Source organism: Podarcis liolepis (genome assembly GCF_965112155.1).
Source record: "Podarcis liolepis genome assembly, chromosome: 7".
Classification (NCBI taxonomy): domain Eukaryota; kingdom Metazoa; phylum Chordata; class Lepidosauria; order Squamata; family Lacertidae; genus Podarcis; species Podarcis liolepis.
Window position 1 is genome coordinate 73,314,152 of NC_139561.1, and position 23,146 is coordinate 73,337,297.

The following is a 23,146-nucleotide window of genomic DNA, read 5'->3' on the forward strand; positions in this document are numbered from 1 at the left end:
AGGGCTTCGGACAGAGATCCTTCCCAGCCCTACCCGGGGATTGAACCTGAGACCTTCTGCTTGCAAAACAGATGCTCTGCCCCTGAGCTATAGATGCTCCCCTTCCAGTTTCCTAAAATATTAGCCATAGGACAGTCTTCATCACACTAGTGATCTCCAGATGTTTTGGACTACAACCCCCATCAGCCCATGGGCCTTCTGGAATGAATGGACCATCATCTGAGAGTCAGCTGTTCCTCTGCCCATGGACCGCAGTTGCAATCTGCACTCTTCCATCTCCTCTCAACAGTTGGGGGAAATTGTAGGAAATAATTCAAAGCAAATCTCTGTCTGACCTCTTGACCTGGAGGAGAGGAGACTGTGCAAAACCAGTGACCTGCTCACCTCTCTCATTCTGACATGTCATCCCTTATTCTGACATGTCATCCCACTTGCCATTTCCTGAACACCAAAATGATGATGTGGTTGCAATCAGGAAATATGGTATTAATTGAAAGACAAGTAGAAAATGTGCCTCCAGCAACAGAGTCATTCTGGGAACTGAAAGCTAGTTTCACCCATAGTGACAAAGGTGTCAATTTACCAGTCTGTGCCTCCCATTGCCCGTCAGCTCTGAGTGCAAATTCTGCCCTCTGTGACATCTTCTGTTGACCCAGTGGCTGTGGCCCTGGAACTATCACCTCCATGTGTCATGGGACAGATTACTATTTCTTTAAAGCAACTGGCATATGGCTTCTCGATTTAAAATGCATCTCTGGGTTATTTGTGGGCATAGAAATTCATTCATTGTTTTTTCCCAAAATATAGTCCGGCCCCCCACAAGGTCTGAGGGACATTGGACCAGCCCCTTGCTGAAAAAGTTTGCTGACCTCTGAATTCTATTTATTTCAACAATTTGTTGTATACTGCCTAGTTGAGAGCCAGTGTGGTGTAGTGGTTAAGAGCGGTGGACTCATAATCTGGTGAACCAGGTTCGCTTCCCCGCTCCTCCACATGCAGCTGCTGGGTGACCTTGGGCCACTCACACTTCTCTGAAGTCTCTCAACCCCACTCACCTCACAGAGTGTTTGTTGTGGGGGAGGAAGGGAAAGGAGATTGTTAGCCGCTTTGAGACTCCTTCGGGTAGTGATAAAGCGGGATATCAAATCCAAACTCTTCTAGTCACAGTTGTTCCTAAGCCATGGATAGGAGACCTAATAAACAAAGCTAGGGGTGAGTTAAAACTGTAATACCAGACTTTAATTAAATAGCTTACTAAGGGAAAATAAAACAAATAGCCTTTAGGAAGCACCAAAAATTTTAAGCGGTGGGGCCTGTCTGATTTCAGTTGCAAGGGACATCTGATTTCCCACCACGAGAGCACGGCAGCCATTTTGGCCGCCTTGCTCTCTTTCGATTTCAGGCCAAAATTTCACCCCGAAAAGGCTTTTTTTCCGGGTCTGCAATCTCATGCAGTGCCCCAAACGTGACGCGCATGGGATTTTGGACCCAGAAAATGGTGTCCCAGATTTGGGCCATATCGCGTTGTGGGGTATGGTACTGTGGGGGAGAGGAAGCAAGCTTGCTGTGAAAGAGCACAAAACCATCTGTGCAACCTGAATTTGCTGGTATGGGGTTGAATCTGACCCAGAATTAAAGACAGTCTGGAAGTGCCCCTAATCATTTTGTTTCACCCTGTGGAAGAACGATTCTTTTCAAGATCGCAATACAGTAAAGGGGGAGGATTATCCTGTTGAGAACATACAATAGATTTTTTAAAAAAAAAATCCCCAAAAAACCTCATAGCCAGGCACCACCAGAGAGCCAGTTTCACAGTCAGTTATCTGGAATATACATTAGTTATCATCCTTTTTACCAGGCAACCTTTTACCAGTTGAAGTTCCTTGTTCACGTGTCCCAGAATTCTCTACTTTGATTGACAGAGCTCTCCATGATCTTAGGTGTAGGTTTTACTCATCACCCTGATCCCATCACCCTATATAGGGTTGCCATATTTCAAAAAGTTAAAATCCAGACACAGAAGTTGTTGGGCTTTTTTGCAAAAATCTCAAAATACTATTGTCAGAGCTGCTTGAAGATCCTAGCTCACAGAGGATCACGCTAGCCAGCGATCATTAAGTAAAAGTCTTTATTGAATTACAGTTTCCATTCTCACGCTGCTGCGCGCAACTCTACGTCTAGTAGCTAGATCGGCGAAGCTCCGTCTGAGTCTCCGCCCCGTGTGCACCAACTTAATATCCTAGCCTTGCTCCACCTTTTCCGCCTGACTGTCCTCCTCTGGGTCCCTCTACCCCCCGGGGTTTCTTCCTTCCGGGATTCTTCTGACGCTGACCCGGACCCTCCTGCCTCCTTGCGCCGGGCTTTAGGACCTGGCTCCCTTTCGGGGCTGCTTACTGCGCCGCCTTCCTCTGCATTTGAACTTGGCGCGCGCGCCCAACCTTCCACTTTCCTCTTAACCGTTTCTTCGCTCCCCGATGGAGGTGTGGCCACTCCTGACTCATGCCCTCCCTCCTGTGGTGAGCTGCCAGCGCTTCCCCCCTGGCTCCCTTCCTCTTCCCTGCTCCCTGGCGGTGACGCTGGTCCCGATTTCCAACTGCTCCCCCCTGAGTCCCCTCTGGCTCTATCTTCCTGGGGTGCCCCCCTAGACTCCCCCCTTGCCCTGGCCACTGGTGCTCCTTTCTGTGAATCCTCTGATTCACTGGAAAGACTAGGAGATCTCGGGTCGTCGTCATCACTCATCTTTTCTTCTGCCTCCTCCCCTTCGCTCTCTGTTTCCTCCCTTGCCCGTGCCTCTGCTCCTAAACCCCTGACAACTATATACAGTGGTACTTCAGGTTAAGTACTTAATTCGTTCCGGAGGTCTGAAGCACCACTTTAGCTAATGGGGCCTCCTGCTGCTGCCACACCACCAGAGCACAATTTCTGTTCTCATCCTGAAGCAAAGTTCTTAACCTGAAGCACTATTTCTGGGTTAGCGGAGTCTGTAACCTGAAGCATATGTAACCCAAGGTACCACTGTATAAGGAAATTTCGCCAAAATCTAGACTTCCAACACGGGTTTCCATATGTCAGGATTTTCCCAGACATTTCAGCAATTTTCGTCCTGTTTTTGACTGCCATATTCCAGCTACGTCCAGGAAATTCTGGACGTATGGCAACCCTAATTAATGAGCTTTTAAAAGGCAACAAGACTTGGTGGGGCCAGGGTCTTGGTACATTTTGCTTATATTTTGAGATCTGGACACACACACACACCAAAATGCAAAAGTGTACTGCAGTCTGCCTCCAGACGACTGCATCCAGGTGCACCTTCAGACCAATGACTGGCACTTGGACCAGTTCAAAGGAGAAGAAATCACGCCGGGAATTTACGGATGTTTGTAGCATCAAGTACCACATGCAGTTAGCTCCCCCTAATGGATCAGGGAAGAATGACAGAAATTCATGATCTTATATAAGGGATGAACGAGGTACAAACATTTGGCCCTTCACCTAGTTTATCCCTAATTTCCCTTTCATGAAGTATGATTTGCCTACAGGAACATTTCTTCAAAGAACTCCATTCCCATGTTTTTCATTGCCTTGTGGCTTAAGTTCAGGAATTGGTGGGAAAGGGTCATGACATAGAGCTGCTCTGATAATTGCTGGGCTCTTCCAGGCTGTTGTTATTTGGGTGCAATTCTGCAGCATGTCACTGATGCAATAATAGCACATTCGGGGTGAATTTATACTGGACCAGCCACACACCATTCTGCTTTATTAGTTGCTCTGCAATGCTTCCCCAGTGTTCATCCATTATTGCCACCTAGTAGGACATTCTTCTGCTATAGCACAATGAGAGTGGGACACACAAAAAACAGAGAGGAGCGTTTGTGGCATAAACAGTTACAGGACTTCAGCAGCAAGTTATGGGCCCTACGACGGTAAGAAATGAAGCAGGATGTGTACCCTGCAACTTGAGGCTGGGGTCATGTATAACTGCCCATGTACTATAATGGGAAGGAATCCTCACCAACTCGCAATTAAAAGGACATCTGAGGGAGGCAACTGCTTCGCTGATTTTTCATAGGAACATTGGAAGCTGCTTGATACTGAGATACCCATGCTGTCCCTCCTACATACCAACAGCTTCTGCCTGAAGTGATTGCCTCCCTCTGTCCAATGGTAGGGCTGGGCCTGGAGTGAGACACCAGGACTGAACCCCTGAGCTTTTTACTTTTCCTTCTGCCTAAATTGCCTCTCTTAAGAATATCAGAAGAGTCCTGCTGGATCAGGACAATGGACCATATAGTCTAGCATCCTCTACTCTCAGGGACGCGGGTGGCGCTGTGGTCTAAACCACTGTGCCTCTTGGGCTTGCCGATCAGAAGGTCGGCAGTTTGAATCCCTGTGACGGGGTGAGCTCCCGTTGCTCTGTCCCAGCTCCTGCCAACCTAGCAGTTCGAAAGCACACCAGTGCAAGTAGATAAATATGTACCGCTGCAGTGGGAAGCTAAACGGCATTGCCGTGCGCTCTGGTTTCCGTCAGTGTCCCGTTGCGCCAGAAGCGGTTTAGTCATGCTGGCCACATGACCCGGAAAGCTGTCTGTGGTCAAACGCCGGCTCCCTTGGTCTGAAGTGAGATGAGCACCACAACCCTATAGTCGCCTTTGACTGGACTTAACTGTCCAGGGGTCCTTTACCTTTACTTTTACTTTTACCTTTCCCTTTACTTTCAGTAGCCAAATGGGACTTGAGTGCAACCAAATACTCCCCTCTGCAGCTGGAATTCAGAAACATTACTGCCTCTGAGAGTGGAGGTAGAATGTCAGGGTTACTAGCTAGTCATCAGTAGCCTTATCCTAGAGACCCTTTGGGCACAATCCTGGACTCCTGTTTTCTATGCTATGGCAGCTATCGGGCTGTAGGAAGTGGTGTAACTGCTCCTGTGCCAGCGGTGATAGAGCTGTGCTGGTGGCGACAGGTATGTTGATGAAACTCACCTGGAACACCTCAGGCACGTCTGCAGCCACCCACCCCGCCATAGCTGTGGGTGATTATTATGAGATCAGCAAGCCTCATGCATGCAAGCTTTATTTGTGTTTTTGCCATTTAATCCACATTTACCCTTCCTGGGAGGAAATACAATAAGTTCTGCACTGTTCTTCCAGGGCTACTGCCATTAGAGGTACATCCTGTATCTGCACAAACCTAAGATGACTAATAGCTCTCAGGATCTGTGGTTTGGTTTCTGTCATTCTGTTTTTACATGTTTTTATTTTGCTTTTAATTGCAATTTTTTTAAAAAAACAAAACACTTGGTGTTTGAAGCCCTGGGAAGGAAGGGCGGGATATAAATTCAACAAATAACTCAATATCCTCCTAGGCCTTCCTGTTTTTGTTAAGCTGCAAAAACTACTCTAAGGATTGGTGTGTGTTTATGTACTGGTGACGGCACGGGTGCTAGCCAATACGTGCCCACCACAGCTGGCTTTCCTCCAGTTCCAACAGAAGCCGACCAAAAATCTGGCAGAACTGGTTTCCCCAAAGATTGCTGCACAGCAGGGGAAATGTATGTCAGTCTGGAGTGCAGCAACAACCCTATAAAAGCCACCTCCACTCCCTGAAATGTTACATCTGTGTTTGTGGGTCAGACTGTTCCCATCCCTTTCTCTCACTTGTTGACGTTCAGTTTGAGACATTCCTGTCTCTTCCTCTCCCTTTGCTCCTTTTGTTCTCTGCGTAGGGACCAACGGAGCCCCTCCCTAACCTTCATGAAATTCAGTGCTGTCCCTTTGACACTAGAACAGTGGAAGACGGAGGAGGGGTTCAGTCAAACCCTGCCGTGTGCTCTTTCAACACACAAGGAGGCTGAGAGGTTGCCCAGTCTTGCCATCTTGCTTGCCCCCGTCATGTATTTCCCTCCCCCACCAGTCATGTCTTTGGTAGCCATGTGAAGGGGCTATATGTAGGGAGAGGGGAGAAATCTGACTTTGAAGGTGGCCCTCCCTAATTTGTACTTTCTGGAACAAGAAAGCAAAATTCAAATTTCTTTGAATTTTGTAAAGCAGCCAAATAATGGCTAGGAAATTGCATATACAGTAAGCCTGCAACTTATGTGCATTTCAGTTGTGCACATTCAGCTTTATGAGCTTAGAAATAATAATAATCATCATCAATAAGGGGGCAGAAAGGGGTCCAAGCATCCAGGAAAATAAACTTTGGCAATCCCACCCACCATTGCACCCAAAGAACTTTGATTTGGGCTTTATGTGTGGTCCCTGGAACGTAAACTTCACATAAGTTTTGGGCCTACTGTACTTCTGTGAAGTGTGCATAGCAATGCATAGATCAGTGAAAGTAACGTACACAAATGCATTATATTAGAGGAAATATAAATATTAGGGAAATATTATACGCTTTGGCTATTGTGCATGTTAGGCAAAAAGGCATATAAAAATTAGGAGAAATTCACTCTAAAATGCTACTGAATTTTCACAAGGATTTTTTTAAAAAAAAGATATTAAAATGCTAATTAATGAGGAGAACTGACCTTAAGATTGGAAAGATAAGAAACAGAGAAACCAGAACTGATCTAGTGACTGATCTGTCACTAGATACACTAGATAGTAAAGGTAAAGGGACCCCTGACCATTAGGTCCAGTCGTGATCGACTCTGGGGTTGCGTGCTCCTCTCGCTCTATAGGCCAAGGGAGCCGGCGTTTGTCCGCAGACAGCTTCCAGGTCATGTGGCCAGCATGACTAAGCCGCTTCTGACAAACCAGAGCAGCGCACTGAAACACCGTTTACTTTCCCGCCGGAGTGGTACCTATTTATCTACTTGCACTTTGACATGCTTTCGAACTGCTAGGTTGGCAGGAGCAGGGACCGAGCAACGGGAGCTCACCCCATCGCGGGGATTCGAACCGCCAACCTTCTGATCAGCAAGTCCTAGGCTCTGTGGTTTAACCCACAGCGCCACCCGCATCCCAAATACACTAGATACACTTTGATAAATGTGTAGCACACACATAAGCTCTCCCTTGACAGATTTCCCCTCAAATGGAGACCCCTATATGTGAATACAATCCTTCCATGTGTCTTGTGGCACATCATGTATCCCTTAATATGTTAAAGGATGGTTCTACATTTGAATGAGTCCCCTATTTGCAGAGCTGCCCAGCCAAAGCCTGATCAAAGTCTCTTTGTTTTTGCTCCTCATCTGTGTGTCACAGTTTTGCTCATGAGGGGGGAGGGGTCCTGATCCATGGATCATATTCTTGCTCTCTCTTTTTTGGAGTCCCAAAGTCCCCAAAATGAGAGAAAACGTGGCCTGTGTGTCAGCGCAAAAAAAGTGAGAGAAATCACAAGAGTGAAATCATTCTTTCTAGTCCAGATCTGTTGTATCAGGCCCATGGCATCCTTTTCTCCCCGCAAAGTCACCAAGCAGGATCTGAGCACAAGAACACGCTCCCGTTCTGTGGGTTCCAACAACTGGTATTCAGAAGCATTTGTGCCTCTGACTGACCATGGAGGCAAAAAAATAGTTATCTTGGCTAGCAGCCATTATGTCTGCATTTCTTAGTACAGAAAGTATTGATCTGATGTGTAGAGATCTTTCCTGTTCTGCTTAGTTAAAGAGGGTTCTGGAAAGTTTTCTTTCTATGTGAAAGAAACAGGCAGAAGGTTCTTGTTTGGGTTATTTCTTCCGGGAAGCTAAGTACAGCTGGTTTAAACAGGTTCTGTTATCTTCCTGTCAAGGGCGTGCTGACTATAATAGTAAGACCAGGAGGAGCCTGGGTCTCATGCACTTTTCTCTTTCTGTCTCTCTGCTCTAGATTTTTGATGGACTGCGCCAATCCTGAATGTACTGGACTTGTGACCATGATGCTCATCTGCCTTCAGTACCAGCAAAGCTCAGATGAACAACAGATAGCTCTATTGTCCATAAATTTGTCCAATCACCTTATAAGCCACCTGGTTTGGTGACCCTCACTGGCCCCTGGGGGAGAAAATGCCAGAGTTTAAGTTTGTGCTGCATGAATTATTATCATTAAAATAAAATTTAATATTTAATTTAATTTAAAATTAAAATTTTAAAATTATTATTAAAATTCATCCATTCATTCATACAATGAAAAACACAAAAATACATAACACAGTACAAACAATAACAATACCCTCAGATTGTTTAATTAGCCAAAGTACTTTCTTTCCTCTGTCTTGAATCTTCCAACATTCAGCCTCCTTGGCTGTCTAAGGAAGTTCTAAGTGTTATGAGAGAGGGAGAAAAGCTTCATCTATCTACTTTCTCTATTTTATAAAATTCGATCGTGTCCCCACTTACACACCTCTCCCCTAAATTAAAAGCTCTCAAACGCTGCAAATGGGATGCCCTTATATTTTGGATGTTCTCCTGCTCAGAAGTAAGTCCTCCTGAGTTCAGTGGGATTTAGTCCCAGGTAAATGTGCAGGCAAATGTCCTGGCAAATAGAAGGGGAAGAAATGGAGGCAGTGAGATATTTTACTTTCTTGGGCTCCATGATCACTGCAGATGGTGACAGCAGTCACGAAATTAAAAGACGCCTGCTCCTTGGGAGAAAGGCGATAACAAACCTAGACAACATCTTAAAAAGCAGAGACATCACCTTGCCAACAAAGGTCCGTATAGTAAAAGCTATGGTTTTCCCAGTAGTGATGTATGGAAGCGAGAGCTGGACCATAAAGAAGGCTGATCGCCGAAGAATTGATGCTTTTGAATTATGGTGCTGGAGGAGACTCTTGCAAGACGATCAAACCTATCCATTCTTAAGGAAATCAGCCCTGAGTGCTCACTGGAAGGACAGATCATGAAGCTGAGGCTCCAATACTTTGGCCACCTCATGAGAAGAGAAGACTCCCTGGAAAAGACCCTGATGCTGGGAAAGATGGAGGGCACAAGGAGAAGGGGACGGCAGAGGACGAGATGGTTGGATAATGTTCTTGAAGCTACTAACATGAGTTTGACCAAACTGTGGGAGGCAGTGGAGGACAGGAGTGCCTGGCGTGCTCTGGTCCATGGGGTCATGAAGAGTCGGACACGACTAAACGACTAAACGCAACAACAAATGTGCAAGATTGCAGCTTTATTACCGCTGATTTTGACCCATTGCTTCTGCTGACTTTAAAATTATTTAACGACTTTAAAATTATTTATAGACTGCTCCAATTGCTTGCATCCTTATTAAAGAGCCAAACTGCACGTTTAACGTGGCGTCTGCTGAGTCATGATCAGTCGACTGATGTCTCGAGAATGCAGCTGTTCCATAGGTTCCCTGTAGGCTTAATGGCTGGACCATTCCAATCCTAAATTAGAGCACGCAAAGGGAATTCCGCACAGCGATGATGCACAGGAAAATAAGTGTCAATTATACAGTAGAGTGCTTAGTGATGCTAGAGGGCCGCGGTGTGCCAAGAATCCTGCACACCGGCCCATTCCTCTGCTATTGGGTGCATCTGCCCATGAGGCTATTTCATTTCCAACTGGGATGGGAAGGTGCCAGCCTGAGAGATGGCACAAATGATAATGACAGATCAGGAGGCGTCCCCCCAGCCAGTAAATGCCACCTGCCACCTGAGGGCACCTGCTGCGGGGCCCAGGGCGGGTTAAAAGCATGTGGCATAGGGAAAGGCCAGTCGTGAGTCAGAGGCTACAGGAGCCTGGCCATCGGCAAGGAGACAAGCTGCTGGGAGGTCCTGCCAACAGAGGTTTGCATCCCGGGGATTCTGCTTTTAAGCTGGTAAGCGCAAGGGGAGGTGTTACTAGCGATAGGGGAGAAATTCAGCTTTGTTTGCATTTCGGTGAGAACCTAATTTGAACTTCCAGAAGCAATAGGCAAACCAAAACCTTTGAAATTTGCACTTCTCCAAATTCTGCGACATGGCTCTGCAACCAAAGAGCGTGTGTACAATTGCACGTGCTAATGAAAATAACTTACCAAAATGCATTATATTGTTTTTTTTTTTATAAAATTTTTATTTGGTTTTCTGCTTTTATAAAGACAAAACATACACAAAGAAAAAACAAAAGACAAAAACATGTATAAAATCAGCAAATCCCCATTTCATAACCTTGTTCCCTGACTTCCCCCCATCCCCCCTCATGCATCCCAGTTTCAAGATTATGTCAGCAAGTTGATATTTCTCCTCTTAACAATCTTATTCATCTTATCTCCTTTTTTATAATAAAGATTAATTTTCATAAGTTGGACTTAAGTTCTCTTCCATCGATTTTCATTTTATCTTAATTAAGAGTCATCTTAACCAAACCTAAAAGTCTTGAGAGTTTTTAAGAGTCTCTTCTTCCCTCCCTCCCATCCCCGGTTTTTGTCCCTTCCCAATAAAAATCCAAATTCGAAGTTCTCAGCCTGGGTTCCTCACGTCCGAGGCTTTCAAATCTATTTCCGTTCCTCTCCGCCTGTCCTGTTGGTAGTCCTTTATAGCAGTCGTCAGATCTGGGAAAAGTTCTTTCACCATCAAAGTATGTCCTCTTCCGACCAGAAGATTCAAAGGTAGCTGCTGAAGTATTTCCACAAAGTCTATCTCTTCCAAGTCTAAGTCCAAACGGAGGCCCCAATCATATTTCTTTATTTTAAATTCCTGTACTCCATTTTGTCTTGGGGCCTCCTCCTTCTTCTTCTGTATCTCTCGCAGACTTGTGGTGTATATGTTCCCAGCGTCTCCTTGCTTGTATTCCACAGATGTCAACTTTTGGTTGTTGCTTCCCAGGATTACTTCTTCTTTTTCTTGTTGTTTAGTCTCTTCCAGCTCTGTAGATATTGTTTCCCAATCAGCTGTGGATTCTTTCTCATTAAGGTCCTCAATACAAAGAGCAGAGTTGCCTGTTCCCAAGGTCATAGTCTCAAGTTGTTTGTTCATGGCCAAGCTCTGCTCCTGTAAGATTCCCACCAATTGAAACATCCTTTCGATTTCCACTAGTAACTTTCCTTCCACAGCCATTGTATCCATTGTAGTTTCACAGAGTTCCCCCTAGGGGGAATCTTGTTACTTATTTGCCTTTTCACCAACAATCCTTTAACTGATTATTATTACTTTGTTTCCAACAGTTTCAGCTCAATTATAACTCGTCTTAGTCCATAGGAATCTTAAATGGCAATTTCTCACTTTAAACCGCCCGTTTGGCAGCTTTGACAGCTGTCAAACTCCGCAGCTCTAACGCAGGCACAGAGGCAGGACGTTCCCGAGCCCGGGAGGGGGGGTTGTTTAAAACAAAAGGAAGGTTTCCAAAACTCCACTCTCCTGCACAAAATTTCCTTTAGTAAAATCTTGAAAGTTAGTGTCCTTTTTAACTCACCCCGCCAAGGGTAGGCTCTCCAGCTTATCTCTTGTGTGTCGTTGCTTAGATGGTCTGCAAGGGGGGGGGGTGCGGACTTCCTTTTAGCACACCCCCCGGTCGTCTCCAATTGAAGGTAAAATTTTTATAAAGTCCCAATCCGTCTTACTCACGGGTGATTCTTTCAGTCCAAATTTTCAAGGAAGGAAGTCAGCGCTCTCCGGTCATGGCTCGCGGCTTCGCTCCACCGAGGTAGCGATCGACTCTCAGTGCCACGCCACCCCCGTATCCCCTCCGCAGCCTTTAAAAAGGCTCTTTGCGAATCAGGGGGGGCGCTTAAGGCACCCGCCGAGTCTTCAGTCCGCAGGCTTCCGCGCCTGCGGTTTTTAAGGGTCCCCGCGTCGCCGGCGCGGCAAAGACCCATCCTCAGTGGAGCCGATTCCCTCCGGAGCTCGGAGGGAATCCGCCATTTCCAGATCGCGTCAACCCGGAAGTCCCAAAATGCATTATATTGGGCGGGGGGGATGCTTGCAAAAATGTACTTTATATGGAGTAATTCCCACTAAAATGCTGACAATTTTCCTGGCAGATAATAATCCAGTGGTACCTCGGGTTACAGACACTTGAGGTTACAGATGCTTCAGTTACAGACCCTGCTAACCCAGAAATAGTACCTCGGGTTAAGAACTTTGCTTCAGGTTGAGAACAGAAATCGCACAGCTGTGCGGCTAAAGTGGTACCTCAGGTTAAGAACAGTTTCAGGTTAAGTACGGACCTCCGGAACGAATGAAGTATTTAACCCGAGGTACCACTGTATATTGAGGGACGCGGGTGGCGCTGTGGGTAAAACCTCAGCTCCTAGGACTTGCCGATCGCATGGTCGCCGGTTCGAATCCCCACGGTGGGGTGCGCTCCCGTCGTTCGGTCCCAGCGCCTGCCCACCTAGCACTTCGAAAGCACCTCCGGGTGCAAGTAGATAAATAGGGACCGCTTACCAGCGGGAAGGTAAACGGCGTTCCGTGTGCTGCGCTGGCTCGCCAGATGCAGCTTGTCACGCTGGCCACGTGACCCGGAAGTGTCTGCGGACAGCGCTGGCTCCCGGCCTATAGAGTGAGATGAGTGCACAACCCTAGAGTCTGTCAAGACTGGCCAGTACGGGCAGGGGTACCTTTACCTTTACCTTTTTACCACTGTATGTACTATGTCAAGAATGAATCTTGAATGTCTCCCTCACCCCACTTTTTCTGTTCCTGTTTTTCTATTTCTCCATTTTCTCTTCTCTCTCTCTCTCTCCCTTTCTCCCCACCTCTCTTTCCCCCTCAACCCCATATTACCTACAACAACAAAAATGTTTCAAACTGACTGCAGTTGGCTTCTATGAAGGACTCTACAATTTGAAATAGAGACACTGAATGTACCTTTGTTACTTATGGAAAACCTTTCATTAAAAACATATGAGGGGTGGGGAGAGAGAGATATGACATGGATTGGCAGTGTTTCTCCAGGGATTCAGGCAAGGAATCTCTCTTGGCCCTAACTGGAGATGCTGGGAACTGAACCTGGGACTTTCTGAACGCAAAGTTGGTTCTCTAGCACTGAGCTACAGATCCCCCCCCCCCTGCATATCATTGTGCCAGGGATTTTTTTTTCTCTTGCTCAGCTTCTGCACATCAGGATGCTGTTTCAAGGTGTGCAGGAGCAAGATGGAGAGCAAATTTGGCAACACATCCGCTCTGCCTCTGAGCTTCAGCCCTTCCCGCATGCTTTTCCACTGAGTCACGGCACCTCCTGATCTTAGGAACTGCCGCCTTACAAACTCCCACAAAGCTGCCACAAGCGGCGCTCTTTACAGCCAGTTTTCAAAGCCCTCCCTTGACTTGGTGCCCAAGCTATGCCAAAGTTTTTATTGGTTTTTGGGGGGGGGGACTCCTAGGAGTGTTTTGGGGGGGAAAGACTCCTAGGAGTGTTTGATTTGTAATAATAATAATAATAATAATAATAATAATAATAATAATAATAATAATTTATTTATAGCCCACCCTCCCCAGCCGAAGCTGGGCTCAGAGCGGCTAACAACAGTAAAATAATACAGCATTCTAAAATCAATTCATTATAAAATCAGTTCAGCTCAACTTGATGGCAACTATTGGGCTAGAGTTCTGTGAAGAATTACCAAAGGAGAGGATCAGGCACAACACAGAGCACAACTACTTTATAACATGATCACAGGACATCCAGAAACAATTATTCTGATATGAAACTGCCACACTGAAATGTTCAAATGTTTATTTGATTGTCCTTGAATCTTCCTGCCACACTTGCCGTCCTCCCCTGCCACGCCCTTTGAGAACCGCTGCCTTAGACCATGCAAAGGATGCAGCTGTGGCTCAAGAAGGCAAAATGTCTGGAGCCTCCTGAGCTATCCAGTCCAATGCAAGTCAAGTGAGTCCTCCTGATGATTCTGGATAACAAATGTTTGGTTCTCCGCCCTCCGCAGGACGGATCCTCGAGAGGTCTCCAGCCACACTCCACTCTGCTTGTGACAATGGCAGGCGTGAGGCAGCTGGCTGTTGCATTGCTCCTTGTCTCTGCTGGTAAGTGCAAAGTGCAGGCACAGCGAGGGGTGGGGTGGAACCAGTGGCCTTGGGGTGGTGCTGCACCACAGCTCCCATCAGCCCCAGGCAGCCTGGCCAGTGATCAGGAATGATGGAAGTTTCTAATCAGAGGTTGGATGGCCATCTGCCATGGATGCTTTAGCTGAGATTCCTGCATTTCAGGGGGTTGGACTAGATGACCCTTGGGGTCCCTTCCAACTCTACGATTCTGTGATGGGGTTGTGGCCCAGCAACATCTGGAGGGTTACAGGTTCCTCACCCTGTTCTCTGCCCGAAGCTACAATTTCCAGAGTGGTTAATAATAATAATAATAATAATAATAATAATAATAATAATAATAATTTTATTATTTGTACCTCACCCATCTGGCTGGGTTTAACATTCAATCCCTCTTACCAGGGGACTCTGAGAACTATAGCTCTGTGAGGGAGGTAGGGGCCAACTAGCAACTCTCAGCACCATTAACAAGCTACAGTTCCCAGGATTATTATTTTAAATGTGTAGTGCAAGTGGGCCCAATATTTCTCTTGACAGTTTAAAAGGAGCACCATGCTCACTTTTCTGGCTTTTTAAAATACCCAGACAAGAAATTCCAGCAGGAAGTGATGGATTGGAGCAGATAAGGAGTCCCCCCCCCCCACTCCACGAAGTGTAAGGACTGAGGAGCAAAACCCTGGCTAGATATATATCTATATAAGTTCTGGAAATGCTCTGCAAAAAGCAATTGTAAAGCTCACAATGGAAAAATATCATTGAGTTGCGATTTCAGCTCTGCAGCGCCATCTGGTGTCAAAGTGTTATAACACATTTTGACTAACGTACATCTGAGTCCCCTCTTTTCTCCAGCTCTTTCTCTCTCGATCCCCTACAGCAGGGGTAACCAACTCCCAAGAGACTGCAATCTACTCACAGAGTTAAAAACTGGCAGTGATCGACCCCATTTTGTGGGGTTCAGGTCAAAGATCTTGAGCTTTTTTTAGGGAAGCCAAAGTTGTTGAGGTTCTTTGGGGAGAGCCACTGATCTGCCAGTGATCTACCACAAATGTCCACTGATCTACTGGTAGATCACAATCTACCTGTTGGACATGCCTGCCCTACAGCAAAAAGCATCCTGTAGGGTGCTGATCCAGTAAAGATTCCATAAAAATGGCTAAAAAGAAGGTAGGGCCTGAAGCCTGATTGTTCCCTCCCTGTTCCTCAGAGTCTCCAACCCTACTTTAAATAATTTACTGATTGGAATAGAGGGACAGTGTCACATAGTGGTTAGGGCGTTGGGCCTAGGACATGGGAGATCAGGCTTCAAATCCCCACTCAGCCCAGAAGCTCACTAGGTGAGCTTGGGCAAGACAACTCTTAACCTAACCTACCTCGCAGGGTTGTTGTTGTTGTCGTGCAGAGAATACAGAGATGCAGAGAACCATGTATGCCCCTTGGAGCTGCTTGGAGGAAAAGTAGGATATAATGTGTCAGGGGTTCGGGGACAGAGGCACAGGTGAGGGGGGAGACGGAGAGCGATGGGGAAGAAACCCAGGACAGTGAGGAAGAGGATGACAATGACTTGAGGTCTTCCATGAGTCTCTCAAGTGAATCGGAGGATTCCCAGAAGGGGGCGCCCCTGGTCAAGCGAAGGGGGGGCACAGGGGGGACTTGCCAGGAGCAGGGAAGCAGCAGGGAAACCCCGAGTGGGAGTGGGAGATCGGGGTCGGCTTCCCGGGAGGCACAGAATGAGAAGGGTGGAGTTCCCAGTGTGACACACGGAGCAGAGCAGGAAGGAGACAGGGGAAGGAGATCGGGGCAGGACGTCCGGCCGGAAGGGGCGGAGAGTAGTACAGGGAGTAGTGTAACTGTCAAAAGGAAGGTCAGGGGTAGCGAACGCGCGCCAAGTTCAAATGTGGAGGCGCGCGGAAATGCAGAGAGCCCGGAGGAGGAGCCTGGCCCCAAAGCACGAAGGAGGGGGGAGCAGGCATCTGAGGGATCCGCGTCAGGGGAAAGCAGGAGGGAAGGAACCCAGGGGGGCAGGAAGACCCTGCGGAAAAGAAAGGACAGGAAGAGGTGGTCTAGCACAAGCCTCTTAAACTGGTGTAGAGGCGGGACCAATTCAGAGGGGACTTCAAACGTCTAGGCTAAGAGACGCGGGGCTGCGCGCCTCGGTTGTGGAACCAATAATGAACTGCAATAAACATCCTTGTATATAAGAAGAGCTTGGCGTTGGTCTTTTGTGAGCTGAGACCTGAGGCAGCCCCTGACATAATGCAATAATAATGTTGATGTGTTTTTGCAGTGTGCACCCAAGATGACGAGGGAAGGATCATTGGAGGCTATCCCTGCCTCCCCCATTCTCAGCCCTGGCAAGCATACCTGACTGGCACATACACTTGCGGGGGGACTTTGATCGCTGACTCCTGGGTAGTCACTGCTGCGCACTGCTATGGTGGGTGAGTCTGACCATGCACCGGAAATAGTCTTCTGCTGAGTCCGATTGGCCCATCTAGACCTGCCCAGATGACTGGGTGCAGACAGGGGCGAATGAAGGCATTGTGACACCCGGGGCAGGGCATCACTACATAGGGCGCATGTGCGGTGTCGCTACGTACGACGCATGCACTGTACGTAGCGACGCCACACATGCGCTGTACATAGCAGTTTGCCAGCAGCGGTGCTCCAGCGCCATACGGGCAGTGCTGGGATCCCTCCATTGCCACTACAGCCACAAACAGAGGGATCCCACCACCATCTGTACGCCGCTTGAGCGGCGCCAGCAGCAAACCGCTATGTACAGCGCATGTGAGCCATTGTTACGTACAGCACATACGTGTGACACCGCACATACGCTGTACATAGCGGTTTGCTGCTGGCACCGGGATCCTCTGCTTGCGGTTGCAGCTGCGAACGGAGGATCCACCACATGCAGCTGTGGCGGTGCGATGGCTGCTTGCACCGCCGTGAGCCCACGCTGGGTGCCTTCTTGTCACCCTCCCATACATGGCACCTGGGGCGCACTGCATGCCCCCGTGTTGTGACGCCACTGGGTGCAGATCTCCAGGTACTCAGGGCAGATGTCTTACCCTGCCTTGCCACAACCCTGAAATTTCTTTAATGGAAGATGCTGGGGGATTGAACCTAGATCTCCTGTATGACAAGTAGCGTGTGCTCTGTCACCAAGCTTTAATCCCAATCAAAGTGAGAAGAGGAAAGGGCAGCCATGTGCCCAGCTTGATAAGAGGACAGCCCTCAATTTGAAGGGCTGTCAGATAGGGATGGGTGGCTCTGTCCGTTTCGGTTCTTTCTGTTTCTCTCCCCACCCCCCACCCCCATCTTAAATTCAGTCCCCCACCTTGATGCAGCAATTTGCAGAAGGAAGGAAGGAAGGAAGGAAGGAAGGAAGGAAGGAAGGAAGGAAGGAAGGAAGGAAGGAAGGAAGGAAATAATGCTGCTGCCCTGGTCAGTGGTCAGGGATGATGGGAGTTGTAGTCCAGCAACATCTGGAAGGCCACAGGTTCCCCATCCCTGCCGCAAGGCTTCTTGCCATTCAAATCCTGCTGAATCAACCATGTGATGAAAAAGACATTGCTGAGAGCAAATGCAAAGCTTTTGCAAATAGGTCAGGCAAAGGGTTGTATTATACACAGATGAGCAATGCCATCTGGTGGAGTGATTTTTACATCGCAAATCGTTACATTATTATCAAAAGGCTTGCAATCCGCTGGGTTTGGAATATTTCATAGAAACATTGTGTACTGCAATTTGCTACGTATTTGAGTGATTTTCAGAAAGAAACCATTTTCCCACAGAGATGTTCAAAAGCAGCAATTTTTAAAAGTTCCTTTATTTTATGATTTGGCTTCAGGATTTAGGGTGGTGACTTTTCCTTCCCCCTTTCTGCAATTTTCACTGGGACAGGAAGCAGTTGATGGTGGAAAAGAAGTCTCTCAAAGCCGGTTTTGAACTTGAAATAAAGCCCCAGTTGCTTTGCAGGCACAGATCTAATTTTTGTGGGTGAAGCTGTATCAGTCTGCCTTGGCTTTATGAACAGCCTCAGCGGTTAGGACCAGCCCTACTGTTAGGCAGAGTGAGACGGCTGCCTTAGGCAGCAGATGCTTGGAGCACTGAGCAGTTGTGAGATGTGGGAAAGGCTGCATTTCCTAAGCAAGCATGCTGCCCTCAGGTGCACTCAGTTGCACCATTATGCAGTGGCAGCTCCCCGTCTTAGGTGCAATGGAAGACACTGTCCTGGCACTAGATTTGAATGGCAGTCCTTCCACTTCTGTAGGTGGACTGGAGTGTGTGGGTGCCCCTTTGTCCTTTGTGTCAGGCAGCAAAGAGTCTTGGGCCCTGCCATCATCCTGAGCCACCTGGAGAGTGAGCATGAAACACGGGGCCTCTTCAGTGCTGGCACCATAATTCTGGAATAACCTGCCAACAGAATTCTTGCCATCATTTAAAATCTTCTTACCAACAGGCTTTTCATGCTCAATTGTAGTGCAATCTGGCTTGCAGTGTTTCAGACTTCTGCTTTTCATTTAATCTTTGCAATTTTATTTTATTTTTAATTGTTACATGCAACCTCCGTCTCTGAACAGTAATAAATCTCTGGGTTTGGTTTCCTTGGAAGGAAGGTCACTGGAGGTGGGTGGCATTAATAAGGGTTATTTACACACATATGAAGGATGGGTGCAAGATGGAAGGTTCCCAGCATTAGCACCCCGTCAGATCCTGCTCCTATTTTAGGTATTGGGGGAGAGCACTGGGTTCTCGCAGAAAGCAAATCTGGCTTCTTAGTCTCCTTCTAGCCCAGTTCCAGGACAGGACTGCCAGGTTATTGCTGCTTCACATCCACACACCTTGGTGACCATATGTGGAAACAAAATCCATATCCAGAAATGGCTTTCTCCTTCCAGAAGAGCCCATCCATCTTCTCAGCAGGCCACTCTGCTACAGTCATCAAGGCACACATGCCATATATTTAAAGCACATTTAAAGAACTCCCCCTTCCCCCAAATCCTGGGAACTGCAGGGTGTTGGCAGTTGTAGCTCTGCAAGGGGTAAACTACAGTTCCCAGAATTCTTTGGGGGGAATTAATGTGCTTTAACAAGAGATGCAGGTGGCGCTGTGGGTTAAACCACAGAGCCTAGGTCTTGCCAATCAGAAGGTCGGCAGTTCGAATCCCCGCGACGGGGTGAGCTCCCGTTGCTCGGTCCCAGCTCCTGCCAACCTAGCAGTTCAAAAGCACGTCAAAGTGCAAGTAGATAAATAGGTACCGCTCCGGCGGGAAGGTAAACGCTGTTTCCGTGCGCTGCTCTGGTTCGCCAGAAGCGGCTTAGTCATGCTGGCCACATGAGCCGGAAGCTGTACGCCGGCCCCCTTGGCCAATAAAGCGAGATGAGCGCCGCAACCCCAGAGTCGGTCATGACTGGACCTAAGGGTCAGGGGTCTCTTTACCTTTAAGGGATGCCTCAGACAATGTGCGGACTACACCCTGTCCCATTCCCCCCCCACACACAATGCACTTTAAAACATATTGATCATATTGTGAAGCTACTCTGGGAGCTTTATGCTGCGAGCAGAAAAGCAGAGAGAGCAATACGTTGAATGATTTACTGATGGCATACTCTGGTTATGAGCCAGGGACAACATGTGCAGTGGTGCTCTCTGTACAAACCAGCTTCTCTTCTCTCCTTGTTGCCTAGCAATATAATCGTGCGGCTGGGGAAACACAACCTGGCGATCCGGGAAGAAGGGGAGCAGACCCGGAGGGTGGTCAGGTACTTCCGCCACCCACGTTTTGACCCCCGTACCCTCAACAATGACGTCATGATGCTGAAGCTGGAGAGGCCAGTCCCCTTCACGCAGAATCTACATCCTCTGGAGTTACCGAGAGGCTGCTCTGCCCCTGGGACGGAGTGCCTTGTTTCTGGCTGGGGCACCCTCACTACGCCACAAGGTACACGCACAGGCACAAAAGAACCAACTCTTTTTGCTCACCTTTATTGCACAGCTGGGGAACCTCTGGGCCACCAGATGTAGCTGGACTACAGCTCCCCGTCATCCCTAACCATTGGCTATTCTGGGCTAATGTAAGTTTGCCATTTGTCCTCTTTTTCTCGGACACGTCCTCTTTTTCAGGTGTAAAATTTCAGTCCAGGTGGATTTTTTAAATTTTCCAAAACACGTCTGGCTATACTTTCTGGATGACACATAAGACACATAGCTGGTGCTTTCCTCTTCTCTTCTCCTGCTCCCCTCGGCAACATATCACAGCTTCTATAGCCTACATATAGTAGGGGTATTTAAAATGAGAGTCGTCATAGTCATCCTCTTTGTTGCTCTTCAGAATATGGCAACCCTAGTGGGAATGGGATCCAGCAACATCTGGAGGGACAAAGGTTCCTCAGCCCTGCCTTAATGCGCAGGTTGTCAATGCGCTGCTCACAGGCCCATATGCAACTGCAGAGGCCTTCCCTGGTGCACAAAGTGGGGTGGGGGGATTAAATGTTGCACTATGCTGATCATTCAATCATTGCAAGCATCTCATGGAACAATCTCCCCTCCCTCTACATCCCGTTCTGTGGGTTCTCCCCCACCCCCCAAAAAACCTAGAGCCAATTTCCAGGGGCACATTGAGCAAGTGGTCTTCCTTGTGGGGGCTTCGACTGGTGGGACTCATTAGCTGAATCTTGCCCAGGGTCCCGACTTCCTGCTGAAATTAATTTTGAAAGAGGCCCCAAGCCTAATTGTTGTGTCTCTGTGTTGGAGGTCCTGGGAAATGCAGCTGGGGAGAGAAGATTCATTTTGCAGGAAGATGGCCCTTCATTAACCACACAAAACCACAAAAAACCACACACACTTTTCTCCAGCCTAATTATTGGCAGGAAGAAGAGAAGGGGTGTGATGTGCATGTGTGTAGTATATGGGGTGCCCCACGGCGGTTTCTCCCATTTGCAAAAGTTTCCATGGCCCTGTAAAGGTTGGAGACCCCTTAGAGCTCCTCCAGACCATCTGCTTATACATCCCAATTTTCTTGCATAGTGTTTCCCGATTGGTAAGATCTCCTCATTCTTGAGAATTCATTCTGGTTTGTTTACAGGGTGGGTTATGCGTCAACAAGCATTCACCTCAATTTGCTGGCCAGGTGTTTACACATCTTCCCATTAACCATTTGTCCACCCCGCGCTTTTCAGTACATTGCCTGTCACTTTCCTAAATGCGAAAAGCATGGCTTTTTAAAGATAAGCGGATTTGTGTGTGCTAAAGCGACAGAAAGCTTTGATCCACTTTCACCGCGCAGACCTAAATTTTGGGCATGCGCTTGAACTAGTACTGCAAAATAGTGATGGTCCACAGGCACCCTTGGTGCACAATCAGAAAATCACTCCGTCATTAAGCGTTGCAGATAATTTGGAAATTGAGCAGCTATTAAATGGGGAGCGGGTGGTGTTGTCTTTTCTACAGCCACTTTCCCAAACATCCTGCAATGTGGAAACGTCAGGATTATCAGCTCAGAGAGATGTTCAGCTTCTTATCCTAACAGCATCACGAATGGGATGGTTTGTGCTGGTGTACCAGAAGGTGGAGTGGACTCCTGTCAGGTAGGATGGAGACATGGCATTGCTACCAAAGATCGTCTAAAGAGAATTTTCTCCCACCTTCCATTCTTGCATGTTCTTATCCTCAGTGCCCATTCTTCTGTGTCATGCCTTGCCGATTGGGCTTGCTGATCGGAAGGTTGGCAGTTCGAATCCCCACGACAGGGTGAGCTCCCGTTGCTCTGTCCCAGCTCCTGCCAACCTAGCAGTTCGAAAGCACGCCAGTGCAAGTTGATAAATAGGTACCGCTCCGGCGGGAAGGTAAACGGCATTTCCGTGCACTCTGGTTTCCGTCATGATGTTCCGTTGCACCAGAAGTGGTTTAGTCATGCTGGCCACATGACCCAGAAAGCTGTCTGTGGACGAACACTGGCTCCCTCGGTCTGAACGCAAGATGAGCGCCGCAACCCTATAATCGCCTATGACTGGACTTAACCATCCAGGGGTCCTTTACCTTTTACCTTTTTACATTGTCCCCCCACCCTGGCCCTCCTGCTGATGCCATCCTTTTTCTCTCTCTCCCCCATCCATTGTTGTGCAATTATCTATCCGGCTTGCTTTCCCCTGCATTTTATTCGCTGTGCATGCTTTCATGTCTTGTCAATGATGCCAACCAGGGCAGGACTTTGGGGCAGACACCTGGGCTCACATCTGAAGGGCAGCATGCTGGCCACTCATAGACTATGCTTATATTTAGTACCAGTAGTTTGCTGGCGCCCAGTGGGACTTGTGGGGCGGACCAGCAGTAGGTGGAGCCAGAGTCAATAACTGGCAAGACCACCACACACACATACCCCAACTGGCTGCAAAGTAAGATGGCAGGCAGATGGGGACCAGCTGAGGGTACCCTGGTGTTGGTGGGCGATGCTTCATTTGCCAGCCTGCCATAGTAATACCACTGTTGTAACCAAGTGCCCTGCTCTGCTGCAATGCTGCCCCCTGTAGGCCAGATGGCTGCAATGCAATGTCAGGAACTGTGCTGCCTTTCACAGGGCGACTCTGGAGGGCCTCTCGTCTGCAATCAGCAGTTGGAGGGGATCGTCTCCTGGGGCTTGGAGAAATGTGCCCAGCCCAACCGGCCAGGGGTTTACAGCAGAGTATGCAAGTACGTCAACTGGATCCAACAAATCATGTGGAACAACTGATCCCGAGGAAAGAGCTCGTCTTATCCACATTGGTGTTCCGGCAATAATAAACAATTACCTTTTTTGGTGCGGGGGTTTAAAGTCTCTTTTTCCGTGAATTCTGCAAATATATATATTCTGCAAGTATTACAGCCAGTGGTGGGTAGAACAGGATAGCTTCCCCTCTTTGAAATAAATGTATATATTGGCTCTGCTTGCTTCTCTCCTCTCCAGTGCAATGCCCCCCATCAGCAACTTCTGGAACTAATTGCAGAATACTCAACAGACCTCCATGGCTGGTTGGAAGTGTGTTACAAGTGCATGAGAATGTAGGGTGTTCTTTCAGAAGCTATCACCAGTGGGAGGTATCATTTTACTGTGCTGCGAAGAACATACTGGTTAAGGCAAGTGTCTCCAACGTTTCCAAATCCAGGACCCACTTTTAGTCCAAGGATGCATTAGGGAACCCATTTCCCAACCTTTTCCGATACATTTGCATGGTGGTAGGGCTC

The 23,146-nt window shown here is 47.8% G+C and overlaps 1 protein-coding gene across 1 annotated transcript; it reads left to right on the top strand.

Moving 5' to 3' along the window:
* The first annotated feature begins 9,718 nt into the window (after positions 1–9,718).
* On the top strand, positions 9,719–22,870 carry LOC310710979 (trypsin-like). Its single transcript, XM_083512380.1, has 6 exons — positions 9,719–9,758; positions 13,809–13,905; positions 16,208–16,361; positions 19,615–19,868; positions 21,377–21,513; positions 22,503–22,870. The coding sequence occupies exons 2-6, from the start codon at positions 13,857–13,859 to the stop codon at positions 22,653–22,655; spliced, it is 747 nt and encodes a 248-aa protein (XP_083368506.1). The 5' UTR covers positions 9,719–9,758; positions 13,809–13,856; the 3' UTR covers positions 22,656–22,870.
* The last annotated feature ends 276 nt before the right edge of the window (positions 22,871–23,146 follow it).